The sequence below is a fragment of the Lepus europaeus genome, chromosome 17 (genome assembly GCF_033115175.1).
Source record: "Lepus europaeus isolate LE1 chromosome 17, mLepTim1.pri, whole genome shotgun sequence".
Lineage (NCBI taxonomy): Eukaryota > Metazoa > Chordata > Mammalia > Lagomorpha > Leporidae > Lepus > Lepus europaeus.
In genome coordinates, this window is record NC_084843.1 from 32,564,561 (window position 1) to 32,580,629 (window position 16,069).

A 16,069-nucleotide genomic window follows, 5' to 3' on the forward strand; every position below is an offset into this window, starting at 1 on the left:
GCCCGAGCGATTGGCTGCCTGGGGCCCCTGGCGAGGGCTGTGTGGTCCAGCCCTGGTGGAGAGGGGCGGAGCGGCCACAGCTCCAGCCACCGCCGCCACCGCCAGTCAGCCGCTGCAGCCTCGGCCGCCGGGCAGTCTCTCAGAGCCGCGGCTTCCCGGGTGCTCCGACGCGCACAGGGGGCGCCGCGCTCTGCTCTCTCCGCGCCGGAGCCATGCGCCACAGCTGCGCGTAACCACCGAGTCCCGGCCGCCGCCGACCGGATTCTGTGCGCCGGGCGTCGTCGGACTGAGCTTTTCCGTGCACGCGGCTCCCTCGGTCACCTCCGGCCCCGCGCCACCATGCCCCGGGCGCCTGCGCTCGGGTCCCCGGTGTCGCTGCTGCTGCTGCTGCTGCTGCTGCTGCCGCCGCGCGGCGCAGGGGGGCTCAGCGAGCGCCCGGACGCCGTCTCGGACTCCTCGGCCCTGGAAGGCGAAGAGGGCGCGGAGCAGCAGCTGGAGCACTACCACGACCCGTGCAAAGCCGGTAGGTGCCCCGCCGCCGAAGTCCGGCAGAAGTTTGCCTTTGAAATGCAAACGAGGTGGTGGGCGAGCCGGCGCAGCCGTCTGTGGCGCAGGTCTCCCTTGCCCTCCCCTGAGACCCCCGGGCTCCCCGGGAAAACAAAGCTCCCGAGGAAGTGCTGAAAGCCGCTCCGCGCCTGGGACGTCCCGCCCCAGGTTTGCGGCGCGCACCGGTGGCCGCCGCGGGCGCGTTCCCAAAGCGGAACAGGAGGGTCCCTGGGTCCGCGAGGGCTCTCGGGGGCCGGGGCGGACGCGGGGCCGGCTGACAGCCGGTGGCCCGCCCGGGCCGACGCCGCACGCTCTGGGCCGGAGCTGGGGAGCCGGGCGGGGCGCGGCGCTCGCAGGCTCGGATGGAGTTGCTGGCTCCGATTTCACAGCATTTCTAAGTTTCGCGCAAACTTTCTCAGGATCTTGCGGTTAACTCTTGGGGAGAGGTGACCGGGGCGGGGCGGGGGTGCGCTTCACTGCGGGGCAAAGAATAGGGTGGTCACGGGAGAATCAGCAAGGCTGGAATTGGCGCAGATCTCTCTGCCGTCCCCTCGCCGCGGCCGCGCCTGGGAGTCGCCGCTGGCGGGTGGAGATGGAAGCCGGCAGGTGCTCTAATCCCGTCAGGGAGCGGCGCTCCGGCACGCTCGGGCCTTTCGGATGCAAACCGCAGCCCCGAGCTGCAGCTCCCGCTGGCTTCCCCCGCTACCAGCCGGCTCCGGGGTCCCCAGAGGAGCGGCTTCTGAGCTGGGATCATTGGCCCTAGAAGGGCCCAAGCGCCCGTTCCTAACAGCCGACGGTTACGGGGCGCTCCCGGGCTGGGACAGAGAGGTGTCCCTGCACCCCCGGGAGATGACGGGCTCTCGCGGGTGGTGACGTTCCTCTGAGCATTGTCCCGGCCACCTGCGCTTGGAGGTTGCAGAGAGGAGCAGGAAGCGGGAGGGGCAGGTGGTGCGGCCCCGGGTGGGTCTGTGTGAGCGCCCCGGATGCCTCCTCAGCCGGGTTCCTCCTCTCTCAGGGGAGGTAGTGGGGGGAAGACTCCGATGACCGGCGGGGAATTTGCAGACGGCACAATGATGGCAGCGCTGATTCGTGTTGCTGCAGTGGCTGTGGTCCAGGACAGGTCGGGGTGGGGGGCGGGGACTGGGTGGGTCCCAGTGGGGTGAGGCCTGGAGGAGGCTGGTGGCCTAGGGTCCTGGGGGACCCGGAGACCTCGTGAAGGCCGCAGCTCAAACCAGACGCGAAGGGCCGGGCTTGCCCCAGGGGAAGATGCCTGCGGAACACCCACCTATCCTGTACCTCGTGGAGCCTCACGAGGAAGGTGGGCAGAGCTGGCGTCTGGCTAATTCTCCACGGTGTGGGCTGGAAACTTTCTCAGGGGCGCTCCCTAGGCAGGGAGAAGGCTCTGGTGGCCTGGCCCTGGAAACGGAACCGAGACAGTGGGGGGAGGGTCTACCCTCCCGGGTCACACCTGGGCTCTGCTGCTGGGGCCTGCGGGGGTGGGAGGCAGGGGGGAGGAGCCAGCAGTTGCTCAGGAAGGCGGTGCCCACCTCCACAGGCTGGTGCTGGCCCCGGTGCTCAGATTCAGAGGTGAAAGAGCCACGGGTCTGTGAGAGCGCGCTCGGGGGGCCCTCCTTAGAAGAAGCTCACGGATGATCTCGGGTGTGCAGGTTCCTGGACTGTTCCAAGATAGGGTGGGCAGGGCCGGAAGGGGGCGGGTCTTTGGGGCGTGGTTTCAGCTCTTTTGCTGTTCCATAGCCATCCTTGAATCCTCCCAACCCTTTGGCCTCTTCCTGGGCCATGCTGGTGCTGAGAGTGACCAGGAGAGGGCGATGGTGAGGGACACATAAGGGGGAAAGTAACCTCTCAGCCTCCATCCTCTGGCAAGCTCGCCCCACTGGAAGGCCACACGCACATGTCAGTGTTGAAAGGACAGCCTCCTAGCTGGGGAGACATTGCACCTGCCCATGGCATGCTTAAAGCAAGCCTGTAGGGGCAGCCCCTCCTCCTATCCCAGTCAGGCTCCTCCAGGCAGAAGCCTCCCCTTAGGGCATCGCATCCAACACACTTGTCTCCTGTCCCCACAGCAGGGCAGCGTGGCTCTCCACTCTGCTGCAGGCCCAGAGGGTGGAGGGGAGGGGCCGGCATGTGTTCCAGGCCTCTGAGCAGCTGTGCTGTCTTGGACAAGTCCCCTGCTCTCTGGGCCTGCACAGCAGAGACGTTGGACTTGTTAGGGTGGCAGGCTGCCGGGTCCGCAGGGCTCATTCTGGCCCACACCAGCTGCCTTGCCCGGCCCGCATCACACCTTGCAGACATTGGAGTTGGAGTCCCTGGCTGCTGCCTGGTTGGTGTTAGGGTTCTGTGACCTGTGGCTCTAGCCCAGCCTCTCAGCTCACTGCTTCACTGACCTGACACTGTTAATGTTACCAGTTCTGCTGTGTGACTTGGAATAAAGTTATTCCATTTCTCTGTGCCTTAGTCCTCATTGTAAATGAGGACAACTCCTGATAAAGTACTTTACAGATTTTTCTAGGAACTTGTTGGAAGACCATCTTCACGCTAACCTTTGCAGCAGGTTTTAAGGCATAAAATTCAAATTTCCTAATAGACAGTTGATTTGATGCTACACAAAAGGATAGTTTTAAAACCGGATGATTGTGGATTGGGAGTGTGGTTTGAAAACCTCCTGTCTGGGGCTGTGAGTGGCCTGGATCTGGGACGTGGTGTCTGTCGAGAGGTCATAGCTCTGCCCTTGCGTTTTCCAACTGGGACCATCCATGCAGCCAGGTTCAGACGGCTGTAAGTCCTGGGTATCCTCCCGACACCTGGTCTTGGGAGCCCTTCTACCTGTTCTCGTCCAGAATTCTTCAGCTGCATTCGAGCCAGAAGGCCTGGGTCCTTACTTTGACCCTCACTCCTACTCTGTGGCCTTGATAAATCCTTTTGCTTTCCCCTGCCTCCATCTCCCATCTGCACTACGGCACTGGGAGTCAAATCACTCACTTTGCATAGTGCATGTAAAGCCGCTTGTGGTTGGATTCTTGGAAAGCTGAGCCTCAGACATGAACTGTATGCGTAGTCTGTTTGCCAGGCGATCCCAGGAAGCAGGGGTGAGGGAAGAAGGGACTTCACTGAGGGGAGCGGAATTGAGGTTCCGGCTGGAGGCTGCAGGCTCTGACCCTACTGGGACCCCCCCCCTCCCCGGGGCTTCCTGAGTGCCTCCCAGGGTTTCCCACCCGGCAATTAGGAGGCGCGGCTTTTACCCAGGGGCTGCAGCCCTTCCCTTTGCTCCCTGCTCCAGCTTCTGTTCTGTGTGCGGAGCCATCCCAAACTCGGTGGTGGAGGACAGCTTCCCCTTTCTAATGCTCACAGGTCCTTGCCTCAGGACTTTGGGGAGGACAGAGCAGGGGCCACTTCTCTGTCCCATTAGCTGGCAAGACTTGCAGGCTCGGGGAATGGACAGCTGGGGTCTGGAATCATCTGGAGGCTCAGACACCCACGTCTGGCCAGTCAGAATTTAAAATTTGTATGTATGTATGTATGTATGTGGCCAGGGTGGGGGGAGAGAAACAAACTCCCATCACCTAGTTCACTCCCCAAATGCGTATGAGGCTAGGGATGGACCAGGGCCAGGACCAGGAACTGTGAACTCCATCCAGGTCTCCCACTGAGTGGAGGGACTGAACCATCCCTGCTGTCTCTAGGGATTATGCTGACAGGAACCTGAAACCAGGGTACAGGGTTGGGTATCAAACTCTGATAGGGAATGTGAACGTCTTAGCATCTTTTTATTTTATTTTTTTTAAAGTTATTTATTTGAAAGGCAGAGTAACAGAAAGAGGGAGAGAGAGGGAGAGCGAGAGCGAGAGGGAGAGGGAGAGAGAGAGAGATACAGAGTTGCGGGGAGAGATCAAGATAAATCAACTGATCTTCCTCCTACTGGTTCACTCTCCAAAGAGTCACAATGGCTAGGACTGGTCCAGGCTGAAGCCAGGAGCCTGGAATTCCATCCAGGTCTCCCACGTGGGTGGCAGGAGTCCAAGTCCTTGGGCCATCCTCCATTGCTTTCCTAGGCACATTTTCAGGGAGCTGGATCAGAAACAGAGCAGCCAGGACTTGAACTGGCACCTGTTTCGGATGCCAACATTGAAGGCAGCGGCTTAACCCACCATGCCACAACACCAGCCTCCTTAGCCAGCATCTTAACCATTGGACCAAATGGCCACCCCAGGACCTCAGCTGGACTGTTGGCCAGAGCATCTACAAATGGGCTCTCCATGCAGGCTCCTTGGACTTCCTCACAGCACGGTGGCTGGATTCTCCGTGGAAGCTGAATTGCCTTTGATGGCCTTGTCCCAGAGCCACGGAGCAGCACTTCCCCCAAGGACACAGCCCTCCCAGACTCTAGGGAGGCACCTAGACCTGCCTCTGCAGTGGGAGGAATGGTGAAGTCGCACTTACAAGAGCTTGTGGGACGGGAGGTATCATTGCAGTCAGTTTTGGAAAACTCACAGGCGCCAATGTCCCCACGTCTAGGTGTAGTGGGCTCTGGGTTCAGAAAAAGCTCTCAGGCCGGCGCCGTGGCTTAACAGGCTAATCCTCCGCCTTGCAGCGTCGGCACCCCGGGTTCTAGTCCCGGTTAGGGCGCTGGATTCTATCCCGGTTGCCCCTCTTCCAGGCCAGCTCTCTGCTGTGGCCCGGGAAGGCAGTGGAGGATGGCCCAAGTCCTTGGGCCCTGCACCCGCATGGAAGACCAGGAGAAGCACCTGGCTCCTGGCTTCGGATCAGCAAGATGCGCCGGCCGCAGCGGCCATTGGAGGGTGAACCAACGGTAAAAAGGAAGACCTTTCTCTCTGTCTCTCTCTCTCACTGTCCACTCTGCCTGTCAAAAAAAAAAAAGAAAAGAAAAGAAAAGAAAAGAAAAGAAAAGAAAAGAAAAGAAAAGAAAAAGAAAAAGCTCTCAAGTTGAAAAGCGTGGGAGAGAAGCAGCAGAGGCAGAGGCGAGGCCAGTGCAGAGCGACTGGGGTGTGCGGCTCGGGCCGCCAGTCGCCCGCGCGAGGCTCCAGTGGTTGAGAAGCGCTGGGCAGCCTTTGCGTTTATGAAATCCGAGGCCCCCGGCTGGCTGACCAGCTGGACTTCGCGGCCTGTGGCTTGGTGAATGCCAGGGCCGTCCTCAGGCTTTGGTGTAACAGATGGAGCTGGCGGTCCCGGCTGGCTCTGGCGCAGGAGCGGCGGTGTGGGTGACGGGCTGGGGCCTGGCTCTTACCCCCGTGCCTTCAGTCCTTGCTTCCCACTGGAATCTGGGGCCTCACTCCACCCTGCCGTTCTCTCCAAGGCACCTTCCATCAGGTTTTCTTCGGGATCCCCCAGAGCTCTCTTGGGGGCGGCTCTAGCCAGCAGCACCCACGCTAGAGTTGGCCTGCTGTGTCCCCGGTTGCACGCCCATGGGTTCAACGTACCATGGACTGAGATCTAAAAAAACTGCAGCTGTACAGAACAAGGACGGCCTTTCCGGTCGTCGTTCCCCACCATGGCAGGCAGTGATTTACACGGCCCTTACGTGTGTCGGGTGTTGGATGTAGTCAAGAGGTGACTTAAAGGGGGCCGGCACCATGGCTCACTGGATTAATCCTCTGCCTGCAGCACCGGCATCCCATATGGGCGCTGGGTTCTAGTCCCGGCTGCTCCTCTTCCAGTCCAGCTCTCTGCTGTGGCCCGGGAAAGCAGTGGAGGATGGTCCAAGTGCTTGGGCCCCAGCACCCACATGGGAGACCAGGAAGAAGCACCTGGCTCCTGGCTTCAGATCGGCACAGCTCCAGCTGTAGTGGCCATTTGGGGGTGAACCAATGGAAGGAAGACCTTTCTCTCTGTGGTTTAAAGCATCCAAGAGGATAGACCTGGGCCCTCTGCAGACACCTGGCTTTTTATCAAAGGCACCCGAGCATCCATGGGTGTTTTTCTTTCAAGATTTGTTCTGTTATTTATATGAGAGGCAGAGTTACAGATGGGGAGAGAGAGAGAGAGAGAGAGAGAGAGAGATTTCATCTACTAGTTACTCCCCCAAATGGCTGCAACGGCCAAGGCTGGGCCAGGCTGAAGCCAGAAAGGTTCTTGCAGGTCTCCCACGTAGGTGGCAGGGGCCCAAATACTTGGGCTGTCTTCCACTGCTTTCCCAGGTGTATTAGTTGGGAGCTGGATTGTAAGCAGAGCAGCTGGGGCTCAAACGGGTGCCCATATGGGATGCTGGCACTACAGTGGGCAGCTTAACCAGCTATGCCGCAGCCCCGGCCCCACCCATGGGTTTTGTATCCACAGGGTTCGTAAACCCAGTTTCTGGCAGACACTGAGGGACAGTTGGACTGATGCAAGGCTGAGGCATCAAACTCCATGGGGTCGGGGAATCTGTCTGCTTTGGTCACTGCTTTATGCCCAGGGCCTAGAGCAGCACCCAGCGCTTTATGGGCACTTGTCAGTGTTTGCTGAGTGAGGGATGATGATTTGGGCAAAGGAACTGTCCTCACTGTCAGCCTGGAAAACACAGCAGCAGGGGCGCTGACCCGGGAACCCTCAGAGCGGATCTGGACTGACTGCGGAGGCCAGGGCAGGCTCCTCTGGCGCAGCCGCCCTGTGTGCAGGGCAGGTCTCCTGCTTTCTCTTCTTAAAAAAAAAAAAAAAAAAAAAAAAAAAAAAAGCACTTTTTATTAATAGACTGTAAAAACTTTATTTACTTCTTTTTATGTATTGGAAAGATACAGAGAGAAATCTTCCATCTGCTGGTTCACTCCCCAGATGCACATAACAGCCGGGGCCGGGCCAGGCTGAAGCCAGGAGCCCAGAACTGCATCCATGTCGCCCATGTCGGTGGCAGGGACCCAAGCACTTGACCTATCACCTGCTGCCTCTCTGGGTGCACAGGAAGCTGGAGTTGGAAGCAGAGCCAGGACTTGAACCCATACATTCAGATATGGGACACAGGCATCCTAAGCGCTGCCTTAACCACTGCACCAAACACCCACCCCCAGTGCCTGGCAGGAGCTGTGTCCCCGGCGCTGCAGACCCAGAACAGGAGCTGCCACCTCCCTGGTATTCCTGCCTTCCCGTCCTCCGAGACACCCACTTCCCCCGACCATACCCAGCAAAGGGTGGCTGGCACTATTACATCTTTAGTTCATCCCTATTTGTCATTGTGTCTTTGTGGATAGGCAGGTGCTCATTTGCTGGAATTAAAGTGTTTTAGGGCCAAATTAGAATTAAATGTTTGGGGCCAGCGCTGTGGCACAGCAGGTTAATGCCCTGGCCTGAAGCGCCGGCATCCCATATAAGCGCTGGTTCGAGACCCGGCTGCTTCTCTTCTGATCCAGCTCTCTGCTATGGCCTGGGATAGCAGTAGAAGATGGCCCAGGTCCTTGGGCCCCTGCACCCAGGTGGGAGACCCAGAGGAGGCTCCTAGCTCCTGGCTTCGGATTGGCGCGGCTCCGGCCATTGCAGCAAATTGGGGAGTGAACCATAGGATGGAAGAGCCCTCTCTCTCTCTGCCTCTCCTTCTGTCTGTGTAATTCTGACTTTCAAATAAATAAATAAATCTTAAAAAAAAAAAGAATTAAATGTTTGTCCTCCTCAGTCCTCCGGGCAGGAGCAGAATCTAGTCCACCTCTATTGCCAGTATTTTCCACTCCATAGTGCATGAGGGCAGGGAGTGAGCAGACTCTGATGCCTGCCAGACCTGGATTCAGAGCCGCTACCTCTGCAAGGCTCTGTGAGCTTGAGGAAGTTACTTAGCTTCTCTGAGTGTCAGTTCCCTCACTTGAGAAGAGCTCCCGAGATCCAGGTCTCAGGGTTGCCACAAAGGTTGAACGAGTTGTCAAGTGCTGTTTCTGACCATGGCAAGTGATCTGTGATTGACATTTCCATTGTCGAAGCACAGAGCAGGTGCACACAGCCCTTCTGAAACTCCTCTGTTAGAATACTGTAGAGGATTTAAGTAATCCTATTTTTTTTTTTTAATTTTTGACAGGCAGAGTGGACAGTGAGAGAGAGAGACAGAGAGAAAGGTCTTCCTTTGCCGTTGGTTCACCCTCCAATGGCCGCTGCGGTAGCGCGCTGCGGCCGGCGCCCGGTGCTGATCCGATGGCAGGAGCCAGGTGTTTCTCCTGGTCTCCCATGGGGTGCAGGGCCCAAGGGCTTGGGCCATCCTCCACTGCACTCCCTGGCCACAGCAGAGAGCTGGCCTGGAAGAGGGGCAACCGGGACAGGATCGGTGCCCCGACTGGGACTAGAACCCGGTGTGCCGGCGCCGCAAGGTGGAGGATTAGCCTAGTGAGCCGCGGCGCCATCCAGTAATCCTAAATTTAACCTTGCAGTAAATGAACAACTGATTTCATGAAGTCTGATTAAAGTTAGAGACTCTTTTTAATTTATTTATTTGAGAGGTAGAGTTACAGACAGTGAGAGGGAGAGACAGAGAAAGGTCTTCCTTCAGTTGGTTCACTCCCCAGATGGCCGCAATGGTCAGAGCTGCACTGATCCGAAGCCAGGAGCCAGGTGCTTCTTCCTGGTCTCCCACGCGGGTGCAGGGGCCCAAGCACTTGGGCCATCTTCTATTGCTTTCCCAGGCCACAGCAGAGAGCTGGATTGGAAGAGGAGCAGCCGGGACTAGAACCTGGCGCCTATATGGGATGCTGGCACCTCAGGCAGAGAATTAACCTACTGCACCACGGTGCTGGCCTCCAAAAGTGAGAAACTGTTAATTTCAGGTTTGATGACTTGTTACAGAGGCTGTTTAAAGTAAGCAAAAGGTGCGTTTTGTGGCATATGAATTGTATGCCAATGAAAATAGCCCAGTGAAGAGGATGGGCCCAAGGGGCAGAGCTGGCGGAGACACTCCCTGCCAGGCTCCTGAGTCACAGCAGGGTGAGCAGCTCAGCCAAGCAGGTGTGAGTGTGTGCCCATCGCTAAACAACAGCAGGGGTCACACTCATGGCCAAGACTCCAGCTGGGGGCAGGTGCAGCGTCTGGACTCGGGGAGCCTGGGGTGGGCCTGCTCCAAGAGCTGATGGGCAGCGGGACCCACCCCACGGCACTCCACGCTCCGGGAATTATGGGGGCTCCCGTGGAGGCAGGGGGCGACTCTCAGAAGCTTCAGTGGCCCGAGGAGGTTGTGGTCCCAGGGTGGGCGTGGTGGGCTGTGTGGGCCTCCTGGGTCTCGGGTGTCAGGTGGCTGGCCTGAGGCTCTGCGTCCATTAGCATGAGCAAAGGTGAGGCAGCAGGGGTGCTGAGTGGTGGTGTGGGGGGGAGTTCGCTCTGGTTTGATTCGCAGGATGGCAGTGACAAGACTGAAATAAGCTTGGGACAGTGAATGTCGGGCTGACATTTGAAATATGTCCCTAAGGAAACAGGGAGCTATTGATGGGTTTGAGCAGAGGGCTGTGAGAATGAACGCATGCGATGCCTAGGACCTGTAGAAGCAGGAAGCAGGAGGATCACCAGGAATTCTGTGCTTAGGATCCTGAGCCCTGGGCTGTGGCCTTAGGATTGGAAAGGGAGGGGAGATGGGAAGAGATGGAGGGCCTGTGCCTGGGTGGGGTCCTGAGCTGAGCTATGTCCCAAGGCCATGGTTGAAATGTGCCTGAATCCACCCAGACATGTTCAGCAAGCACTGGGGTGCCTTGGAAGTGGGCAAGAGAGGCGGGGTCTGTCGTAACAGAAAGCATTTTCTGGGGTCGGCGCTGTGGCGCAGTGGGTTAAAATGCCCTGGCCTGAAGCGCCGGCATCCCATATGGGTGCCAGTTGGAGACCCAACTGCTCCACTTCCCATCTAGCTCTCTGCTATGGCCTGGGAAAGCGTACGATGGCCCAGGTCCTTGGGGCTCTGCACCCACGTGGGAGACCAGAAGAAGCTCCTGGCTCTTGGCTTGGGATCAGCGCAGCTCTGGCTGTTGCGGCCAGCTGGGGAGTGAACCATCGTATGGAAGATCTCTCTCTCTCTCTCTCTCTCTCTCTCTCTCTCTTTAACTCTGACTTTCAAATAAATAAATAAATCTTTAAAAAAAAAAAAAGAAAGAATTTTCCTTAATTACCTGGCTAACGCTTGTGCACAGCGCTGGGGGAACATTTAGAAATTGTGCAGAGCACGCAAGAGGAAAAATATACAGAAGTGCTTGCTGCCAACTTTTATCGTGTGTCCTTCTGCAGTTTTTCTGTGCGTGTTTATACCTTTCCTTTCCCAGAGAATGCTGTCCACGTGACTTTGAACCTGCTTCTACTTCACTTTCACTGAGCACTGTAAACAGGAGAGATGTTTCCATAAGAGACGCACTTGTTGCTCTGCACCCCACTGCGTGGCTGCCCGTCTGCCTGGTCCTCTGTGTGGGACATGTGGATGTGTCCCCGGGCTCTTTCTCTTGCTTTGGTACACACACTGCTGCAGGGATCCTAGAGTTTTACCTACATCTTTATTTCTTTAGAATAGATTCCCAGTAGAGTTGGGGGGTGAAAAGTGTAGGTGTTTTTAGGTATTCTTTTTTAAAAATTTATATTTATTTATTTGAGAGGTAGAGTTACAGACAGTGAGAGAGAGAGACAGAGAGAAAGGTCTTCCTTCTGTTGGTTCACTCCCCAGATGGCCGCCACGGCCGGCGCTGCGCCGATCCAAAGCCAGGAGCCAGGTGCTTCTTCTGGTCTCCCACACAGGTACAGGGGTCCAAGGACTGCCCTGCTTCCCCAGGCCACAGCAGAGAGCTGGATTGAAAGAGGAGCAGCTGGGACTAGAACCGGCGCCCATGTGGGATGCCGGCACTGCAGGTAGAGGATTAACCTACTCTACCACAGAGCCGGCCCCGTTTTTAGGTATTCTGAGTCTTCTTTTCAAATTACCCGTGAATTTTTCCCCTTGTTTACACTCCTGTTAGGATTAATATTTTGTGTTCTGGTTTTTAAAAGTCTGGGCTGGTTTGAGAAATGTGTTTTTGCAATCTTGTGAACTTGCACTTATAATTTCGATTTCTTTTTAAAATAGTTTTGAACCTTTTCAAATATACCTTGGGGCCGGCATTGTGGCACAGTGGGTTAAGCATCCCGTATTGTATTGGAGCTTTGATTTGAGTCCCAGCTGCTCTACTTCTGGCCCAGCTCCCTCCTGATGTAGCAGGCAAGGCAGCAGACGATGGCCCCTGTACTTGGACCCCTGCCATCCATATGGGAGACCCAGATGAAGTTCCGGGCTGCTGGTTTTGGCCTGGACCAGCCTCAGCCTTTGCAGCCATTTGGGGGAGTGAACCATTGAATGGAAGATCCCCACCCCCTCTCTCTCTAACTGTGCCTTTCAAATAAATCATCTTTAGCAGTTTGTAAGGACTCTTTTTTTTTTTTTTGATAGGCAGAGTGGATAGTGAGAGAGAGAGAGAGACAGAGAGAAAAAGGTCTTCCTTTGCAGTTGGTTCACCCTCCAATGGCTGCTGCGGCCGGCGCATCGCGCTGATCCGAAGCCAGGAGCCAGGTGCTTCTCCTGGTCTCCCATGTGGGTGCAGGGGGCCCAAGCACTTGGGAGGACTCTTAAATATCCCAGAGTTCCCCTTGGTCAGTTGTGTTTGTCAGGATCTTTGGAGAGGAGCTGTCTAAAGCAGCAAGCGCATGCTGCCACCACCCTGACTCCCTGTGGAGATGGTCGCACAGCTGTCCCAGCTGGGATTGGGTTCAGTTGTGAGAACTGACCCAAGTTAATTGGCCGTGTCCATCAGGGTCCAGTTCTGAGACTGAAACCACACCAGTCGCTTGAACAGTAATGAGAAAACTTAATATAAACAATCATCAACTAAGAAAAAGGTTGCAAAGAGGATTCTAAACAGAAATAGCAACGGTAAGGAACAGGTACTAGGGAGGGGAAAGACCACCCACACCTCACCTAAATTCTAGCTTCTTCAACAAGGATGTGCCTGCAGCCTGCACAGAAGCACAGCAGTTTTCCGAGATGCTGTGGTTCCCCTTATCCCCGGGGAGCACCCTCGATTATCAGGGAAGAGGGGGCAGAGGTACTGGCGGCCGTGAGCAGTGTCTGCCCCGAGTGGCTGAACCTGCTGGGCCTTTGTGAAGACAATGTGGTCGGCTGATGACAGTCCACTAGCACCCTTGAAAGTCAGGCTGCTACACCTAGTAAGGTATCAGTCCAGCCGGATCGAGGGCTGGAGCCGGAAGGGAATGTGGGGATTAGTCGGCCTGTTCCTCTTGTTTCCCGGGAGATCCCTGAAGGCCTGGGGAAGGCAGGAACTTGTCTGTGGTCAGGTGGAAGCCGTGGGCCTGGCTGGCGGCAGCTCCCGGCCTCCTCTGCTCTCCACCCAGTGTAGCTTTCCGCTCTCTGCACTACTTAGGGTCTCCAGTGGCCCCTATCCTCAGGGCGAGTCATGGAGCTTGTGCACGTAAATGATGGCTCCTGCATCATCCCCAGTGGAGACAGCAGCACTTAGGAGATGCACCTGGAATCAGGCACATTAAAAGTAACATTAAAGCCCAAGAAGCTTGCGGCTTTTAGCACCGCCACGGCAGCCCTCTCTCTGGTAGTGAGTGGAGCCCGTGTGAGCCCCTGTCGTGGGGACGCAGCGGGTGTGAGGTGGCCCTGACGCCTGTCCTGCTGCAAGGAAGCAGGGGAAGTGTCGTCGGTCGCTGAAGTAGCCATCTCCATCCGCGGTGAGAAGCCCATCTTCCTGTTCAGCACTGGAAATAACAGGAGGGTTTTCTTAGGACAGCTCTGGAAGTTGGGAGCCCAGCAGGAAACAGAATTTGCCCCTACAGGTTTCAGATAAAGAGCCATTAATGAGGGCATGGATTAGAGTCACAGGGTAAGAGAAGGGGGAGTAGCCAGGCCACCCTGGGGAGAGGGGAAGGTGGAGGGAGCAGGGTCCCAGGAGCCACAGCTGGGCGGGGAGGGCAGAGGAAGTGGCAGGGGTGTGTGCTTGCCACCGGCCCCCCAAAAGCGGGAGAAGAAAAAAGCACCTAAGCAGGAGAAGGTGCCGCAGCCCTCTCTCCCCTCCTCCCTCTTCCCTGCCAGGCGCCGGGTCCCCCAGAAACCAGAGAGTGCGGAGCAAGCTGGGGGATGTGGTCCTGGGCTTGGGACAGAGCTGGGAGGGTGAAAACCAAGTGCACTGAAGCCCAGGCCTTGCCACAGCTGCCCCTGCACACTCAGGGACATGTTTGCTTGTCCTCACAGCATGATTTGTGAGAGGCGGAGAGTCAGGTGGAACATGCCCCGTCCCCGCCTGGGGCGGACAGTGTTCGTTGATCTGGATCTTTGCCCATGGTGGCCTAGAAGACACATCACCGTGCTTGAAAGAGGCACCACCAAGGCAGTGGGGTTGGCACATCAGGTGAAATCTATTTGGAGCTATAAAGCATAGACAAATTTGCAGATATGGCCTGCCTGGCCTTAACAAACCAATGGATAATATATATATATATATATATATATATATATATATATATATATATATATATATATAATAGGTTACATATATAATTTTAATATTTTAATTAGCCAAGCAGATGTTTTGTTGAGCCCAGTGAGTCGTGCTTGGAAAGCCAAGATGTGGTAATGGCCTGAAATGTACTGATGCGAACAAATGGTGGTGGAGAGGAAGAGACAAGGCAGCTGGTCACAGACCCCTGCAGCAAGGCGGCCGTCAGCCTCGGCAGCAGCCAGACCCTCCTAGTGCATCCGTGAAGTAGGGTGGTGCGGGCCAGGGCGGAAGACAGGGCTGGGCAGCCTGGAGGGGCAGCCTGGCTTAGAGCAGCTGTGCAGGGCGCTCTCCTCGGTCCTGACTGACCTTTACCACGCGGATTCCGATGGACTCTCCGGTCCTGCAGCGGTGCTGGTGCGCACTCAGACCCCCGAGTGCAGGCTGCCAATGGCTCCGAACAGAAAACCCTTAACCGCAACAAATGGCAGGAATGGACTTTGGACGCTGCCTGCGTGGCATTGTGTGCGATTGGGAATGGGTCTCAACTCGTGAGCCACCTGTGTTCCTTGTCACTTGTGTGTCTCTCTTGCAGCACTGGGCTGAGATGGATTTGGAAACTGTGTCCAGGTTCAGTGGGCAGGAGGGCATGGCCGGTTAGGGGTGCCTGTCCCCAGGAGAGCGGGTGAGGAGGGGCACATGGTTGCCTCGTACTTGCTGTCCCTAGAGCATGGTTGGGAGCCAGCAGACCTGGCCGGTAGAGGTGACACTTTGAGCAGCCCGTCTGACCCTCCCGGGCTCCAGTTTCCTCGTGTGGGAAGCCAGCACAGGGCTTGGATGGCTTAAATTCTGCCCATTGTGGAAAGCCCATGATGCCAGCTACTTTTGAAAGTCTTCCATGTGCAACTCGCATGAGTCCGTCTGATGCAGTTAAAATCCCCAGAGCCTCCACTCCCCTCTGCCGTATGCTAAGCCACCCAGCCCTCGCCAGGGCCGTTTTCCCCCCGGTGGCAGCAGCTGGGGACCCTGGAGACAGGAGGCTTCCCATGCTAAACAGATCCTCTCCGTTACTCTCGGGCCAAAGACCCTGGAGGCGGGATTCACACCGCGCCGCTTCCTCTCCTCTGTCCGCGAGCCGGGCCTTCTCCCCTCCTGCTCGGCAAATGCGGCTGAATGTGGAGTCCTGAAATTTAGGGTCATGGTTTCAAAGTTCATGGTCCTGAGAATCAACAAAAAAACTATTGTGGTTGCATAGAGCTGCGGACCCCATTAACACTGTCCCATGAATATTTATAGTGTGGAACTACAAAAGCACATAGAAGCCATATTGTATGTCCCAGCACTTTCTTTCCATGGGCTTCTTTCTCTCTGGGTCACTTTAATGTAAGCTTTGCTTATTTAGTTGCACACTTTAAGCCGATTAACTTTTTACTAAAAAAAACCCTCCCTGTTTGTTTGTACATACACTTCCTTGACAAAGATTCACAGAAAACTGCTTTAAACCTGTTAAATCCCTCTGCTGGAAACTTGAAGCGAACTAAACGCGTCTCCGGGTAGGGTTTCGCTGCAACCCTCCTGCCTCTGGCCTCCCCACCCGGCTCGGCCTGAGTGCCGGGAGCAATCCCCAGGGTTCGAGCGCTCCATGTTTAGTCCCTGTAATTGCCGGAGTTTGTCTGCAGGTGACCGCCCCGTGGAGCATCCGGGAGTCTCTCCCTGCCTCCGAAGCAGCCTATTCTTGGGATGGACAAAGAACAGCCCCCGCCCCAGGCAGGTGCCCCAGTGTTGCACTAAAAGAAACGGGTGCAACCCAGCATCAGGGTGGAAGGGCTTCGGGCCACTGGCTCCATTCAGCGCACACAGAGTCCCCTGTAGCAGCAGGGAGGGACATGAATTTACAATGTTCGTTGCTCGGCCCTGTCCCTGGAGGTTCTGATTCTGTAGATCTGGATTGGGGCCTAGGGACCTGCATGTCACCTCTCTGGGTATTCAGATTCTTCTAATGCAAGTGGTTTGTGGACAGACCTTGAACAGGTTCAGCTGTCTCATTGGACGGCTGAAGAAAAAGTGTTTGGGAAAGGAAAATT

The 16,069-nt window shown here is 56.3% G+C and overlaps 1 protein-coding gene across 1 annotated transcript in view; it reads left to right on the forward strand.

Annotated features, from left to right (window-relative positions):
* Positions 1-339: 339 nt before the first annotated feature.
* Positions 340-16,069, forward strand: part of TLL2 (tolloid like 2) — a 137,701-nt gene continuing 121,971 nt past the window's right edge. Inside the window, exon 1 of the mRNA XM_062214274.1 lies at positions 340-523. Coding sequence (XP_062070258.1) covers positions 340-523 — 184 coding nt within the window. The remainder of the gene's footprint in view (positions 524-16,069) is intronic.